Here is a 14,027-nt window from a genome sequence, read left to right on the forward strand (position 1 = left end):
CTAAAAAGAATTTTTTTCATTGAAAACTCTGTCTGCTTTCCAGCAGAAAATTAGGTTTTCCTCGTGTTTTTGTATTGACTATTATTTTATATTGTTTTCATTTAAATAGGTTTTAAAAAATCATTTTAAAAAGGGCACATTTTTTCTTCTCTTTTTTTTTTTTAATGTATTTGGTACAGGGTCTCACTACACAGCTCAGACTCATAGTGATCCTCCTGTTTTCAGCCTCCCCAACACTGGGATTACAGGCGTGCAACACCACGCCTGTTCTCGGCAGCCAGCTCAGCGTGCCTGGGGCTGGGGCCTGCATGGCCTGTGGTGCCAGGGATCCAACCTGGGTCCCTCTGCTTGCCTAAGCAGGTGCTTAATCCGCTTAGCTATCTTGCCGGCCCAAGGGGCACTTTTAATAGCCTCTTCAGATAACTGTGGATATTCTTTATTGATACTGTGCCATTGGCAACAAAGTCTGCCAGTGATTTTCTTTGAAGTGACAAGCTCATTGTCGGTCAGCCAGGTATGGTACACATACCAATAATCCTAGCACTCAGGAGGCTGAGACAGGAGGATCCTCACCAGTACAAAGCCAGCCTGGGCTACATACTGAGACCTTGCCTCAAAAAGCCAAAAAGAAAATGTCTACCAAACATCCAAGTTTTGGTTAATCATTGCTACATTTCAAGTAAAAATATAGCGTTTCTCTACCACAGCTAGATGGGCCTACAGCTGGGCTGTGCAGGTGCTGTGCCTTCAGTTCATGCAGCAGATGTCCTGTATTAGACATCTCCCCTGTGATCACACAGAATGTTAGAGAGACGTGTCGTCAGTGCCGTACAGCTGGGCTCTCCTTCCTTATCCGGGACCTTTTCTGTATGCATCTAAGATGCTGCAGATCCCACCCGGGCCCCCCCATCCTTGGTACACTGTACCTCTGAACTGTACCCAGTTCTCAGGGACAGTTTAAAATTAAGAAACTCTTTTTGAGAGGGTTTTGCAGTAAAGAGTATGTTCCATACAATTCAGTGTGGTTGCCTCTATCCAGGGATCGGCAGTTTTACCAGCATTGCTTTTGCCAAGCAAATTATGTCGTATAATTAAAATAACTTTATCCCTAAGACTTCTTGAAAGGATATTGGGAAACCCTTGGGATTCGTGCTCATGTTTTGAGAACTCCTTACTTTGGAAAGTCCACAAAATTTTTGTTTTATAATACAGAAGTAGCCAAGGCCCAGCCAGTATCTTGGAGTTCTGAAGTAATTTTAAAGTTGGACTTGCTGAATAAATAGTAGGATCTTGAAGCCAGGCATCTCTGTAACTTATGAGGATATATAACTAATAGCTTATTCATATAAATAATTTTCTTTATTTTAATCCTCTTTCATCTTTATCTGGTTTAAGTAACCTTCAATAATTTCAGCCAGAAGGTTGCTTTGACATATATATTTGGCTTTTGAAAATCATTTTGGGGAGAATTGTAATTATTTCTTGAGCATCTGCTTACATTTATCTTTATCCAAAACTGATTCCCAAACTTTGAATTGTTAAAATGTACTTAAAATATTTAGCAGATATTCTACTTATGGTAAATAGTGAATAGCTTTGAGTCAGTCTGTCCATTTTGCCTTTCCCTTAATATAAAATCATCATTATTATAAATTTAAGATAAATACTTCACAAAAATTGTTAAACATAGAAAAGAGGCAGTATTGCCTGAAATCCCAAATCATCCAGTCACTACTACAGAAGTGTGTTTCTTTCTAGTAGTTTTGTCAGATGTTTTTGGATCTGTACATGTGCTTAATATCTAGCTAGCTTCTTTCCAAATTGTTCAGATGAATTTACCATTTAAGTAATAATGATAGGTTTAATAATTTTTACTCTGTTCTTTCAGGTAAATTGTTGCCTGGCTGTACCTAGAATTCTCCTGTTTTCCACATATACCTTTAAGTTAATAGCTATTGTTATTGTATGGATTCCGTTGTTGGGATAATCAGGGTGGGTCAAAGAATGCGAATCGGGTGTTTGATGCCACGTTATGCCGAGAGCTCTTGCCCGTCTGTATAGTGGCATTCAAGGCCAACTTCACGGTCTCATGATCAGCATCAAGTGCCATGGTTGCCTCCTACATTGTTGTGATTTTGCTGATCTACATAAGCACTCATTTTAAAGCTATTAAGAATAAATTTTAATCTCATATTAATAATGACAACTTGCCTGTTTTTCTCTCTCTCTCTTTCCTTCCCCTCTCCTCCTAGCGTTTTCCACGTGCTCGTTCTTAATGTGATTATCGTGGGAGCTGGTGTGGTCATGGCCTGCTTCTACCCAAACATAGGCGGCATCATAAGGTACCTCATCCCCTTTGTACGCTGATCTTTAGCTTCGTGCTTTTTGTGTTGCTGCTGCTGTTGTCACTGTTTTAATTATTTGAACTTCTGTCTTTTAAACTGGTAATATTAAATGTAGTTCCCTAATATCAACTGAGATGTTTATTAAATTCCATTTCTGTTTATTCTGGTGGAGAACTGACTCTGGAAAGCCTCCTTATCCCTTAGTCTAAGTCGCTTCTATCTCTCCTCCTCTCTTTCTCTCTCTTCCCCTCTCCCTCTCCTTCTCCCTCTCTTTCCCTTTTCCTCTCTTCCTGCCCTGTCCTTTCATCCCTCTTCCTCTCTCTGTCTCTGTCTCTCTCTCTCTATCATCTATATCTATCTATCATCTATCTATCATATCTACCTATGTATCTATGTATCTGTCTATCTATTTGGACTTCCATTGTGTTTAGAATGTCCTTTTTATGTTAAGGCTATCTCCTATCTTCCTTAATGCATTTCCATTTAAAAACATATTTTAATGTCAATTGAAGTAAGAATGTAAGAGTTGAGGTCTCAGGTGGCTCTCCCATTAATGTCCTTCCCCTTAAAAAGCTATGAGTAGGCATAAAGTTGTGACCTCAGAATCTCATGAACACTGGGAATGACTTGATTTCTCTTCTTTAAAATAGCCCAGCTGAGTCATCCTTACCTAAAAAAGTAAGGAGAAAGTAGAGAGGAGATTAGTATCTGATGCTTACTGAATATAGAGACTTAGGAGTTCCTACTAAGCTATTTCTCCAGAAAACTGGGAAAGGGAGAAGAAAGTGCCCGTGTCTGTCACAGTCTCACATTGAGTTTTGTTGTTATCTTTGATAATTACCCCGAATGCTGTCCCAGCAGCTGTCAGTGCTTACCGTTAAGCAGATGCTTGTCTCTCTCACAAACTCAGAATATGTAATTCACTTAGTTTGTTAAGATCCAAGATAGCAGCCCCACCTCCGGATGTTTCTGAGCAAGTGGCCACTGTCACTGAAACTCAGAGAACTGAGGAGATGTGAAGCGTGAATAAAAACTCTGGGAATGCTTCCCTGGCAAGCACAAGGGCTTGAGTTCAATCCCCGGTTCTGCCAAAAAAAAAAGAAAAAAAGAAAAAAAACTCTGGGAAGCAGATGCTATGAAGATGAACAGGAAATAATATTTCATATTTACAGATGTATAAATTTTAAACCCAAATATCAGCAACAAATAACCAAAGTAATGTTGCAATGTGAGTCTGCGAATGATTTCAATTGTACTAGATTTGCCCTTATTATCAACTTGAACATGCGAGCTGACTATTAACCCTGACGCTTTGTCTCTACAGATACTCAGGAGCAGCATGCGGTCTGGCCTTCGTGTTCATATACCCGTCTCTCATCTACATAATTTCCCTCCACCAGGAAGAGCGTCTCACATGGCCTAAGTTAATCTTGCATGTTTTCATCATCATTTTGGGCCTGGCCAACCTAATTGCTCAGTTTTTTATGTGAAAACTGTTGTCTCAAGATCTTTCATGGCATTTGGAGCCTTGAAAATACTGCTACATAAACTCAGTTGTAAATCCTGACATTGCTGTAATGCTAAATGTTTTCTAAGCTCATCGGAAAGCAGAGGAAATAGTTGGCCATTGACACGGACCTTTTTCTACGGTGGGCAGAAGGGCAACAAGAGTGATCTGCCTTTTGTACCGTCACGCCCTTCTTTGTTCCCATTTGTCTTCTCTGAGCAGAAATGTGGGAAAAATCATAATGGGCTTTGCTTTTAGAAACAAGGTAGGTGGATTGATTTTGGCTGCATCAAGGATTCTCACTGAGCTGTAGCGCAGTGGCACAGCGCCTGCCTAGCAAGAGCAAGAGCCTGAGTTCAATACGTGGTACCAAAAAAGTAAGTAAAATAAGGATTCTCAGGGTGTCTTGCAGCTTTTTGCTAGATTGGATTTCTGTTCTATGTTTCATGTACTTCTCTGTTTTTACTTACCTAGTTTGTCTAAATCTTTATTCTTGGGACAATAAGCCAGATACCTCACTTTTAGTTTCCAAGACATCAGTGTTAAGAGAATGAGTTCCTAACAGGTCTTTAATCTGATTGAAGTACAAAATTTAAAAATATTGTGGGTTTTATGGCCAGAAATGTATGCAAAATAAACGAAGTAAGAGAGTTTGTTGCTGTCTGACTCCTCATTTACTTCTAGTCTGTTTCTACTAATTTAGGTTAAAATTCTAGTTCCCCACCCCAGAGTTTGCTTAGGAACAAGAATGACTGTCCCCGTAGAGCCAGGAGACAGACACCCTCGCTTCTGGATCGTTGGGACAGCGTAGGCTGTCAGAGAGGGACAGCAGAGGAGGCACAGGCAGAGGGAGCCAGTTAAGGTCATGGAGGGACAAAAGCAGTGCAGGAGGGGCCAGCAAGGGTGAGCTGCCGTTTGTCGAGTCCCCCAGGTGTGAAAGTGGTCCGTTTGCCAGAGGGAAGACTCATTTGGTTTGTATATGGTCTCTGTAGATCTTTGCTTCTATACTAAGGGCAGGTCGATCTCCATCAGAAAGACTTAGATGGCGGCAGGGAATAAGAGAATCTGAAGTCTTGGAATTAAGACTCTGCTGCTCTTTCTCCCAAACTCAAAGCTAAGCCAGAGCCCAAATACTTGTGACATAACCTCTGTATTCCGCATCGGGCTACCAGCACCAACATGCAAAGTTCTCTAATTTGGGGCTAAAATTAAAACATGTTATATTGATACAGATTCCATATCCTAGGGCAGTGGATAGATTTGAATAATTTCCTTTCTTTGAAAAAGATGAGTAAAATGGTTTCTATATATCTAGTAAGGAGAGTGAGATTTAAATTTGGGCCTACTGCCTTTCAGTTTTGTTGCTGGCTTTTGTTGCTGCTGTTGATGGTGGTGGTGGTGGTGGTGGTGGTGGTGGTGGTGGTGGTGTGTATGTGTTTCTTTGTTTGAGACACGGTCTTGCTATATAGTCCAGGCTGGCCTTGAACTACCAATGTATCTCAGGCTGGCCTCAAATTCACAGGGATCCTCCTGCCTCAGCCTCCAGTGTGCTAGGATTATAGGCGTATGTTACCATGCCTGGCTGGGCCTTAGTGGCTTTCACCAAAGCTTTCCGTCCTGCTCCTAGACCTATAGGTCTATATTAATGATGGGTTATAATAATTTCTATTTATTTGTCAGGGAGTGGGAATCAAACTCAGGACCTCATGCTTGCCAGGCAGGCACAGTGCCACTGAGCTATATTCCCAGCCCCTGGGCGATAGTTCCTAAAGCTTTTCTTTTTTTATGTTTCATTCTTAAAATTGTATATTAGTATATGATTATTTATTGTGAGGAGTTTGTAAGTAAACTTTTCTTTCCTCATCCCCTCCCCTCTGTCCCTCCTGCATCTTCTAACTGTTATTCCCTTCCCATCCGCAAAAGCTCTGTCCATTTCTCCTTTATTGTTCTTTATCCCTTTTCCCTCCCTTCCTCCTTCCCTTCCTTCCTTCCTTTCTTATATTCTGTGTTTCTCTTAGGAGAAGCCCCGTGATATTGAAACCTGTCTCTGGTCTGTTTCACACAGCACTAGGGTCTCGCGTGCCTCCGTTTTCCTCCAGGCGGCTCCAGTTTATCTTTATGGCAGGGTGCTGTATGATTTTCTTCATAGAGTCACCTATTGATGAGTAGATAGGCTGTCTCCAGGACTGAGCTGTCACAGATTGTGCTGCTGTGACCACGGCTGTGTGGGATCACTGCAGCGTGACTTGTAAGTTTGGGGAAGGTAGCTGAGTCAGATGGAATTTCTATTTTTAGTTTTTTGAGGAATCTCTGTACTGATTTCCTTCACAGTTGTACTAGCTTACATTCCCACCAATAATATAAAACAGTTCCTTCCCCACCACTGAAGCCTTTCCAGAATTTGTTATTGGTTGATGTCTTGGTGATAGCCATTCTTTCTGCAATTCCTTTTTTTTTTGGTGGTACCAGGGATTGAACTCAGGGCCTTGTGCTTGCTAGGCAAGTGCTTATTCTACTGAGCTATCTCCCTGACCCTTAGCCATTCTTTCTGGAATGAGACAGAATCTAGCAGAAACTGCTGGTAGAAATTAATTGAATAGATGAATGAATGAATGAATGAATGAATGAATGCATAAATGAAAGAAGGAAGAAGGGAGGGGAGAGAGAAACAAACAAAAAGAGAGGTTAATTGGAAAATTCTGTATTGGATGTCTCCGTCCTTGTGCTAACCTCCCTCAGGATGGGAGGTGTTCCTGTGCTTGAGGGTCTCTGGAACTTTATAACTTCAGAGTCCTGTTCCTTTAAGACACGTAGAAGTCACAGGTAGAGTCTTTGAGAGATCTTCTCAGCTTGCTGGGGAGATAGCTCCGCACACAGTGCCTGCCCAGCAAGCGAAAGGTCCTGAGTTTGATTCCTGATACCAAAAAAAAAAGAATGGAGATTGTCTAAGGTTAATTCTTATTTTTTGTTTTCATTTTTTTAGTTTAGTTGGGTTGAGTTTTGTTGCTGCTATTGTTGTTTTCGCTGTTTAGAGACAGTTTTCATTGGTGAATTGAGTGCTTCAATACATGCGAAAAGTATGAAGTGTTTTTGCTCATTCAGCAAAGGGAATATGAAAATGAATGTGTTATTTTCTAAACTAAAAACAGTGTGAATCTCTGATTTTGTTTTGTTTTAAAAACTTGATGTAGAACTTCTAAAATCCTACTAGACATATGCTGTTAGACATTTGCCTTCTGAAGTTTCCTTTTGTGAGATTAATTCCTTTGGCTTGTCATTTGGCCAGTTCAGAGAAAAGTGTGTGTGTGTGTGTTCTGAGGAAATAGGAACTAATCTGGATCACATGACAATTTTTTTAGACCTTTTTTGTCTGCCATTATCTCTTTGAATTTTATAATTAAATTTCTTGTACATTTTGTTCCAATGTGATGAACTTTAGTTGCTTTAAATTTAGCTTAACACACAACTGAGGACATTATAAAATTTGAAATGGGTGAAAACAAGCCAGGTCCTCCTTGGGAAGCCTGTGGATCAATACATGGCAACCATTGCTAAGCGGACGGACGGACGGACGGACGGACGGACGGACGGGACAAAGAAAGTGTAGCAAAACCTGACAGCTAGCCATCATCCCAAATCAGTTACATTGGTGCACTCAAAAAATACATCGGATTACAGAATAAATGTGTCCACAAAAGGAACTGTGTTAAAGAGAAAAACGTTATTTACATTAAGTGTATTTTGCAAGCACCGTGCAGCCGCTAACTGTAGTAGCGGAGGAGTTTTCTCTTTCTACTTGGTGCTCATTAGGAGACATTTTCGTTTTCATGTATCTGTGTCTCTAAATGACTGAATTAACCTCAGTGCTCATTGCTTTGGAGCAGAGACGCCTAAGACGCCATTCATTACGAAAGTAGCTTTCAGCCTGGTAGAGAAGCAACGCGCACAGTTCACAGCATGACACTGCATGCTGAGGACTGGTAGAGAAACAGATCCCTTTCCATTGCAGTCCTAAAAGAGACTTGGGAAAGGACTAGTGACCTAGTCCAGGCGTGGTGCTGCTAAACCGTAAAGCAGCAAGGGCCCTTTTTTCAGGCTATGCCTAATAACTGTCCAAAATTCAAATATTTCAGCAGAATAAGCACCTGCTTAGGCGAGTGCAGGGACCAGAGTTCAGTCCCTAGCACCATATGCCCCACCGGGCCCACCCCCTGGGCATGCTGAGCCAGTGACCTAGTCCAGGCGTGGTGGTGCATGCCTGTAATCCCAGTGCTGGGAAGGCTGAAAACAGGAGGATCACTATGAGTCTTGGCTGCATAGTGAGACCTTGTACTAAATACATAAATAATAAAATATTTTATAGCTCAGTGGAATGAGTGCCTGCTTGGCAAGCACAAGATCCTGAGTTTAATCCCCAGTATAAATCAATCAATCAATCTACAAAATTCAAATATTTGGTATATTGGCCAGTAGGTGGAATTATGCATGTTTGGCTGTGTGTGTGTGTGTGTGTGTGTGTGTGTGTGTGTGTGTGCCAGGAATTGTGCTTTTATTTGTTGTAGGAGAGAGTGCTGAGCCACCTCCCACCTTTTGCTTTTCTTTTATTTGACAGGATCTTGCTGTATAGTCCATGCTGGCCATGAATTCACTGTGTAGCCCAGGATGGCCTCAAACTCATGGCCATCCTCCTACCTCAGCCTCCCAAGAGCTGGGATTACAACAGGGATGCGCCACCACATTCAATTTGGTTCCTCTTTTTTTTCTTCTTCTTCTTTTTTTTTGATAAAGAAATTTGATAAATTGTAAGCCTTCTCCCACCTCACTTTCCCAAATAACTAGTACTTGAGTCACACAGTACTGTACTTGCCAAGAGATGTGCTTATAACCGCTGCTGCTGCTGGATTGAATCCAGGGGAGCACTCTATCACATCATTCTATCCAGCCCTTTACTTTGTTTTTTTGAGACAAGTTCTTCCTAAACTGCCCAGATGGGTCTCAAACATGTCATAAGCCTCCTTAGTAGCTAGCTTACAGACCTGTACCAGCAGCATACCTAGTTAACTATTGCTTTATGATCTTTCTCTACCCTCTTTTTTTTTTTTTTTTTTTTTTTTTTTTTTTTTTTTTTTTTAATGTATTTGGTACAGGGTATCACTAGGCAACTCAGACTCGTAGTGATCCTCCTGTTTTCAGCCTACCCAGTGCTGAGATTACAGGGGTGCGCCACCACGCCCGGAGTCTGTCATTGGCTCGGAGCACTCCAGGGCAGGGCCGGCATGGCATGCGGTGCTGGGGATCAAACCTGGTCCCTGTGCGTGCCTAAGCAGGCGTTTAGTCTGCTGAGCTATCTTGCTGGCCCTTACTGTACATTTTTTGCACAGTGTTTTACTTCTGTGAGTCATAGACCCAAAAAAGCACAATTAATAGAGGAAATAATAATACATTTAGATGGTGCAAATCAATTCTATACAGTTTTCTCTTTAGCTGGGGATACATGTGGCGTAGTGGTAGAGTACCTACCTAGGATGTATCATGTCTTGGGTCAGAGCGCCAGCACTGAAAAACAAAGCAAAAAATTCTCTCTAGAAACATGATTCATATCAGATAGCAGTATTCAAAGTGTCAGTTGTTTGAGTTCATCGATAATTGAAATATTACTGCTTTTTAGACCAGGTGGCAGGTAGCGTTTGGTTGGTTGGTTGGTTGGTTGGTTGGTTGGTTGGTTGGTTGGTGTTTTTTTGCAACTCAGTTTCATCCCAGTTCAGATATCTAAAACAGATTCCAAATCCGTTGATGCCTCAGCAGGAGAACACTGCATTGCTCTGTGATCCAGAGTGGGGTTAATCCCCACATGCAGACAGAAGGGCCCAGCCAGCCCCAGCTTTATAGGCAGCTGCCAGCTCCACTTTCGATCATGTAAACACACATTGCAAAACAGCACTGACGGGAACCTCATAATCTAAACAGTATTCTCTGAAATGTGATTTGCCTTTTATAGCAGAGAAGAAATTAAATCAGAATCATTCTGAAGAAAAACATCTCTAGGAGTTTGCTGGATTCCTCTTTTCTGGGAAGTGCTATTGTCTCTTAGTACTGGCTCCAGGGCAGCCAGAATCTAGCTTCTGTCTTTCCCAATGTCAAACTTCTCAAGTGACTGTGCCTGTGTCCCACGTCAGGCCTCACAGAGACCTGTCTAGTATTTTTGATCTTTGAGAAAGACACATATTACATTATGCTGAGACCTAAAATGACAATCTCTTAGGACAGCAGACTGTTGTGTCCTCTCCCACGAAGAACACTGCCAGTGAGAGTGACATTTCAGATAAGAGCAGCCCAGTTTCTGGCAGAAGGCTTGGTTGGCGGTACAATTTTCCAGAGCCATTTCTAAGCCAATAAAGATCTCTAAGTTCCTGACTTCTTTAAAACTACTTTTCCAATATCATCCTTCTTAATTTCCCACCTGTTAGAAAAGCTAAAGTAGGGCTGTAACTTTTTAGAAGATTGAAAATGTTTCCATTCTCTCTGCTTCCCTCAGACCGTGTAGTACCACCGTTAAGAAGCGGCTCCCTCGCCAGCCTCTCCTACTTTGGCTCTCTCTGTCTGAAGTGACTCAGTTATATTTAGTTATGGCAGTTATATACTTGTTTATTTTTTTATACTTGTTTAATTAATGGAGTATATTCTACTGTAGTAGAAAACAGTATGTTAATTACAGCTACATTTTATCACACATGCACGCGCACACACACACGTGTTAGATCAGCCAACTTCAGAGTTAGTCTTTCAGTCGACATCTCAGTACTTCCTGGGTGCTGGATCTTGTGCCGGGCCACAGTGGTGAACAGGCCAGCTGTGGCTCAGCTAAGCATCCCTTGCCCGGCCTCCTAAGCCAGCAGCTGGATCCTCTTCCTTGGGTGCTGCTGCAGTGATGGAGTTCGCCTTGCTGCAGCCCTGCCTCGTGAGTGCTGTGATGAAGCCCTACTAGACATGTGTTCTAAGAAGTGCATGGTGACACAGTAAGTGACACTTTGTAAAATGCAACATTTTACATGTAAAATCATGTAAGAATTTTCCAAATCTGAGAATAACTGGAGTCACATAAAACTATGTGCACAAGAACTAGAAGCAGCGAGCTGGGTATCTGTGACCCCAGCGCTCAGGAGGCTGAGGCAGAAGGATGGCTGTGAGTTTGAGGCCAGCCTGAGCTGCACAACAACACCCTATGTGTATTCAAAGTGGTTAGGATAGATATGTAGTTACATTCTCTTAATGAATAGAATGATTTGTTCTAATGGTGTTTGTAAATAGGATATCATGTCCGTATCTTGTACAGCAATTAACCACTAGGAAGAGAGTATGCAATGTGTTGATTATTGAAACTGCCTACCAATTTGGTTTAAAAAAATAAATAAAATTAAATCTTTAAGAAAAAGAAAAAAAAAAAACAGAAGAGGCTTGATACAGTAGTGCACTTCTGTAATTCCAGCTACTTGGAGGCTGAAGCAAGAGGACTACAGTTGGAGATTGGTCAGTTTAGCAGGACCCTGTCTCCAAATAAAAAAGGAGGCCTGGGCCTGCAGCTCAGCAGTAGAGCACTTGCCTAATGGGTGAGGCCCTAGGTTCATTTCCCATCTACCACCACCCCAAATAAAAACTACTGGAAGGTGCTGCAGAAAAGTAGACATGGGTAACCTATGGAAGTATGGAAGTATAAAGTAAACCCTTTATGTTGTTACTTTATTAGTTTCATTACAGATTTTTCTGAAAAGATACATAGGATAAATCAGACCAAAGAAGACTTGTAAAACTATATTCTGAGAGGGCCGGGGAGATGGCTCAGTGGAATTAAGTGCTTCCCTGGCAAGCACAAGGGCCTGAGTTCAATCTCCGGTTCCGCCAAAAATAAATAAATAAATAAATAATAATAATAATAAAACTATATTCTGAACTGTTAGGTAAAAAACCTACCTGTAGGGCTGGGGGTATAGCTCAGCAGCACAGAGCCTACCTGGCAAGCGCAAGGTCGTGAGTTTGATTACCAGTACCAAAACCACATACATACATACATACCGCCAAAAATAAATAAATAAATAATAATAATAATAAAACTATATTCTGAACTGTTAGGTAAAAAACCTACCTGTAGGGCTGGGGGTATAGCTCAGCAGCACAGAGCCTACCTGGCAAGCGCAAGGTCGTGAGTTTGATTACCAGTACCAAAACCACATACATACATACATACATACATACATACATACATACAAAAACCTACCTACAGAGAACTGTCAGAAGGGGTGATGGAGGAGGACCAGGTATTATAGGCTCTAAAGCTTATATTGTCTGGAGTTCCCTCGTTAAGGAAAAAATGTACAAAATTGGGAGCCCCAAATTAGGAAGGAGATTATACATGTGAGGAACTCTGGCTGTGGCTTTTTTCTACTTTCAGATAAACCACTGAGGGGAGAGGAGAATGTTCACAGGCTGAGGGGCCCATGAGGAAGTATTTCAGGCCCGCTGTCCGGTACATCAAGCCTTGCGTTTCTGAGTCTAAGAATTGCAGCCACTGGGGATTGCATGCAGCGCCTTCACGCTGAGCTTCGTTCTCAGCCCTTTCTATTTGGCTCAGGGTCTGACTAAATTACCCAGGTGGGGCTTGAACTTGAAATCTTCCTGCCTCTGTCTCTCAGAGTCCTGGCGTTATAGGCGTGGGTGACCACACTCTGCTCAGAATTTGAACTTGTATCAAATTGAGCTTTTATTTTTAGAAGAATTTAATTCTGGTTAATTTGGAATCAAAATGGACATTTTTCTTTTTCAGATTGGAGAGCTCTTACCTGATAGCAGTCTTGTAGGCAGTTACTTTAAAAAAAAAAAAAAAAAAAAAGTCTTCTACTGTTTACTTTCCAAATAGTTGCTAGTCTTAGCCTGTCCTCAGGATGAAGGACCTTTAGAGGGCTCTTGATGCAGAAAGCCAGCTACTAAAAACAACAGACTTTAGAGTAAGCTACGTTTATTTGTTTATGCTCCTTGTTTCTACTTCCTGAAAGTCAACTTCAACGGGTTAACTTGAAAATTTTTTAGAGAACAAATTAGAAATTTATGACACTTTTTGAAGAAGCTAAAACTGGATTCAAATAAATGCTCCTCAACTCCATACTGTAGTCCTGTAATGCTGTAGGTAAAGCCAGACCCAGTGCAGAAAGCCTTCATTGCTTGGCCTAGATTTGGAAAAGCAAGGGTAGAATCGTTTTTCGCAGACCTGCCAGAATTCTCTTCATTTACTGTGAAACCGATGGTGCCCCTGCTCTGTAAAACCCTTCAGGGCCCTGACTAAAAACCGGGCAAGGGCCTTGTGGCAGAGAAAACTGCAAATAAACACAAAGAGGAAAGCAGTCCAGGAAAAAGCTGATAGCACACTGCAACACGAGAAACCTTAGAAATGGACTAAGTGATGGAACCACAGGCAGGAGACCGCGTGTTCTGTGTCTCTGTTTAGGTGAAGCACCTAGAAAGGCCAGACTTCGTGGAAACAAACAACAAAACTGGTTTTTTAGGCCCAGGAGCAAGAACATAACTGCACATGGTCACAGGGAGGCTTTCTCGGGTAAAGAAGTGTGCTACAAGTGGATTGCAGTGTTTGTTGTACACTTACATTGTTTGGATTTTAGAGTATGTAAATTATCCCTCAAGGCCGGATTGTTTTTGTTTGTTTTTACTTCAGCCTTCTTAGTGGAAAGGAAAAGCAATATCATTTGCTTTCGACTTGGTAAATACAGCTCCTACTGATGTCCCAGCAAAAGTGTGGAGAATAAACACTCAGACCCAAATAGTAGGTGTAAAAGTAGATGCAGGCTTTCTGAAGGTAATTTGAAGATATTACCTCCAACCCCTCAGAATGCTCGTGTCTCACTTCAGAGGTAAATCTAATGAAATAATTGGGTGCGTATGTTCACACACAGATGTTTATCTCTTTACGGTTTGTTATGGAAGAATTAGAAACAGCCTAAATGTTCTGTAATAGAAAATAAAGTATGAAGTATCCATCTCACAGAATACTGTGTGATTATTTAAAATGATGTCAAGGTGCCGGGGAGATGGCTCAGTAGAATAAGCTCTTCCCTGCTAAGTGCAAGGGCCTGAGTTCAATCCCCGGTTCTACCAAAAAAAAAAAAAGT

The 14,027-nt window shown here is 41.5% G+C and overlaps 1 protein-coding gene across 3 annotated transcripts in view; it reads left to right on the forward strand.

Moving 5' to 3' along the window:
* Slc38a9 (solute carrier family 38 member 9) overlaps nucleotides 1-3,912 on the forward strand; it is a 124,320-nt gene extending 120,408 nt beyond the window's left edge. For all 3 annotated transcript variants that reach the window (XM_004623090.2, XM_023709364.1, XM_023709372.1), the window contains 2 exons: nucleotides 2,253-2,342; nucleotides 3,670-3,912. In XM_004623090.2, coding sequence (XP_004623147.1) covers nucleotides 2,253-2,342; nucleotides 3,670-3,835 — 256 coding nt within the window. In that variant the 3' untranslated portion in view covers nucleotides 3,836-3,912. The remainder of the gene's footprint in view (nucleotides 1-2,252; nucleotides 2,343-3,669) is intronic.
* The last annotated feature ends 10,115 nt before the right edge of the window (nucleotides 3,913-14,027 follow it).

Source organism: Octodon degus, unplaced genomic scaffold, assembly GCF_000260255.1.
Source record: "Octodon degus isolate 3935 unplaced genomic scaffold, OctDeg1.0 scaffold00001, whole genome shotgun sequence".
Classification (NCBI taxonomy): domain Eukaryota; kingdom Metazoa; phylum Chordata; class Mammalia; order Rodentia; family Octodontidae; genus Octodon; species Octodon degus.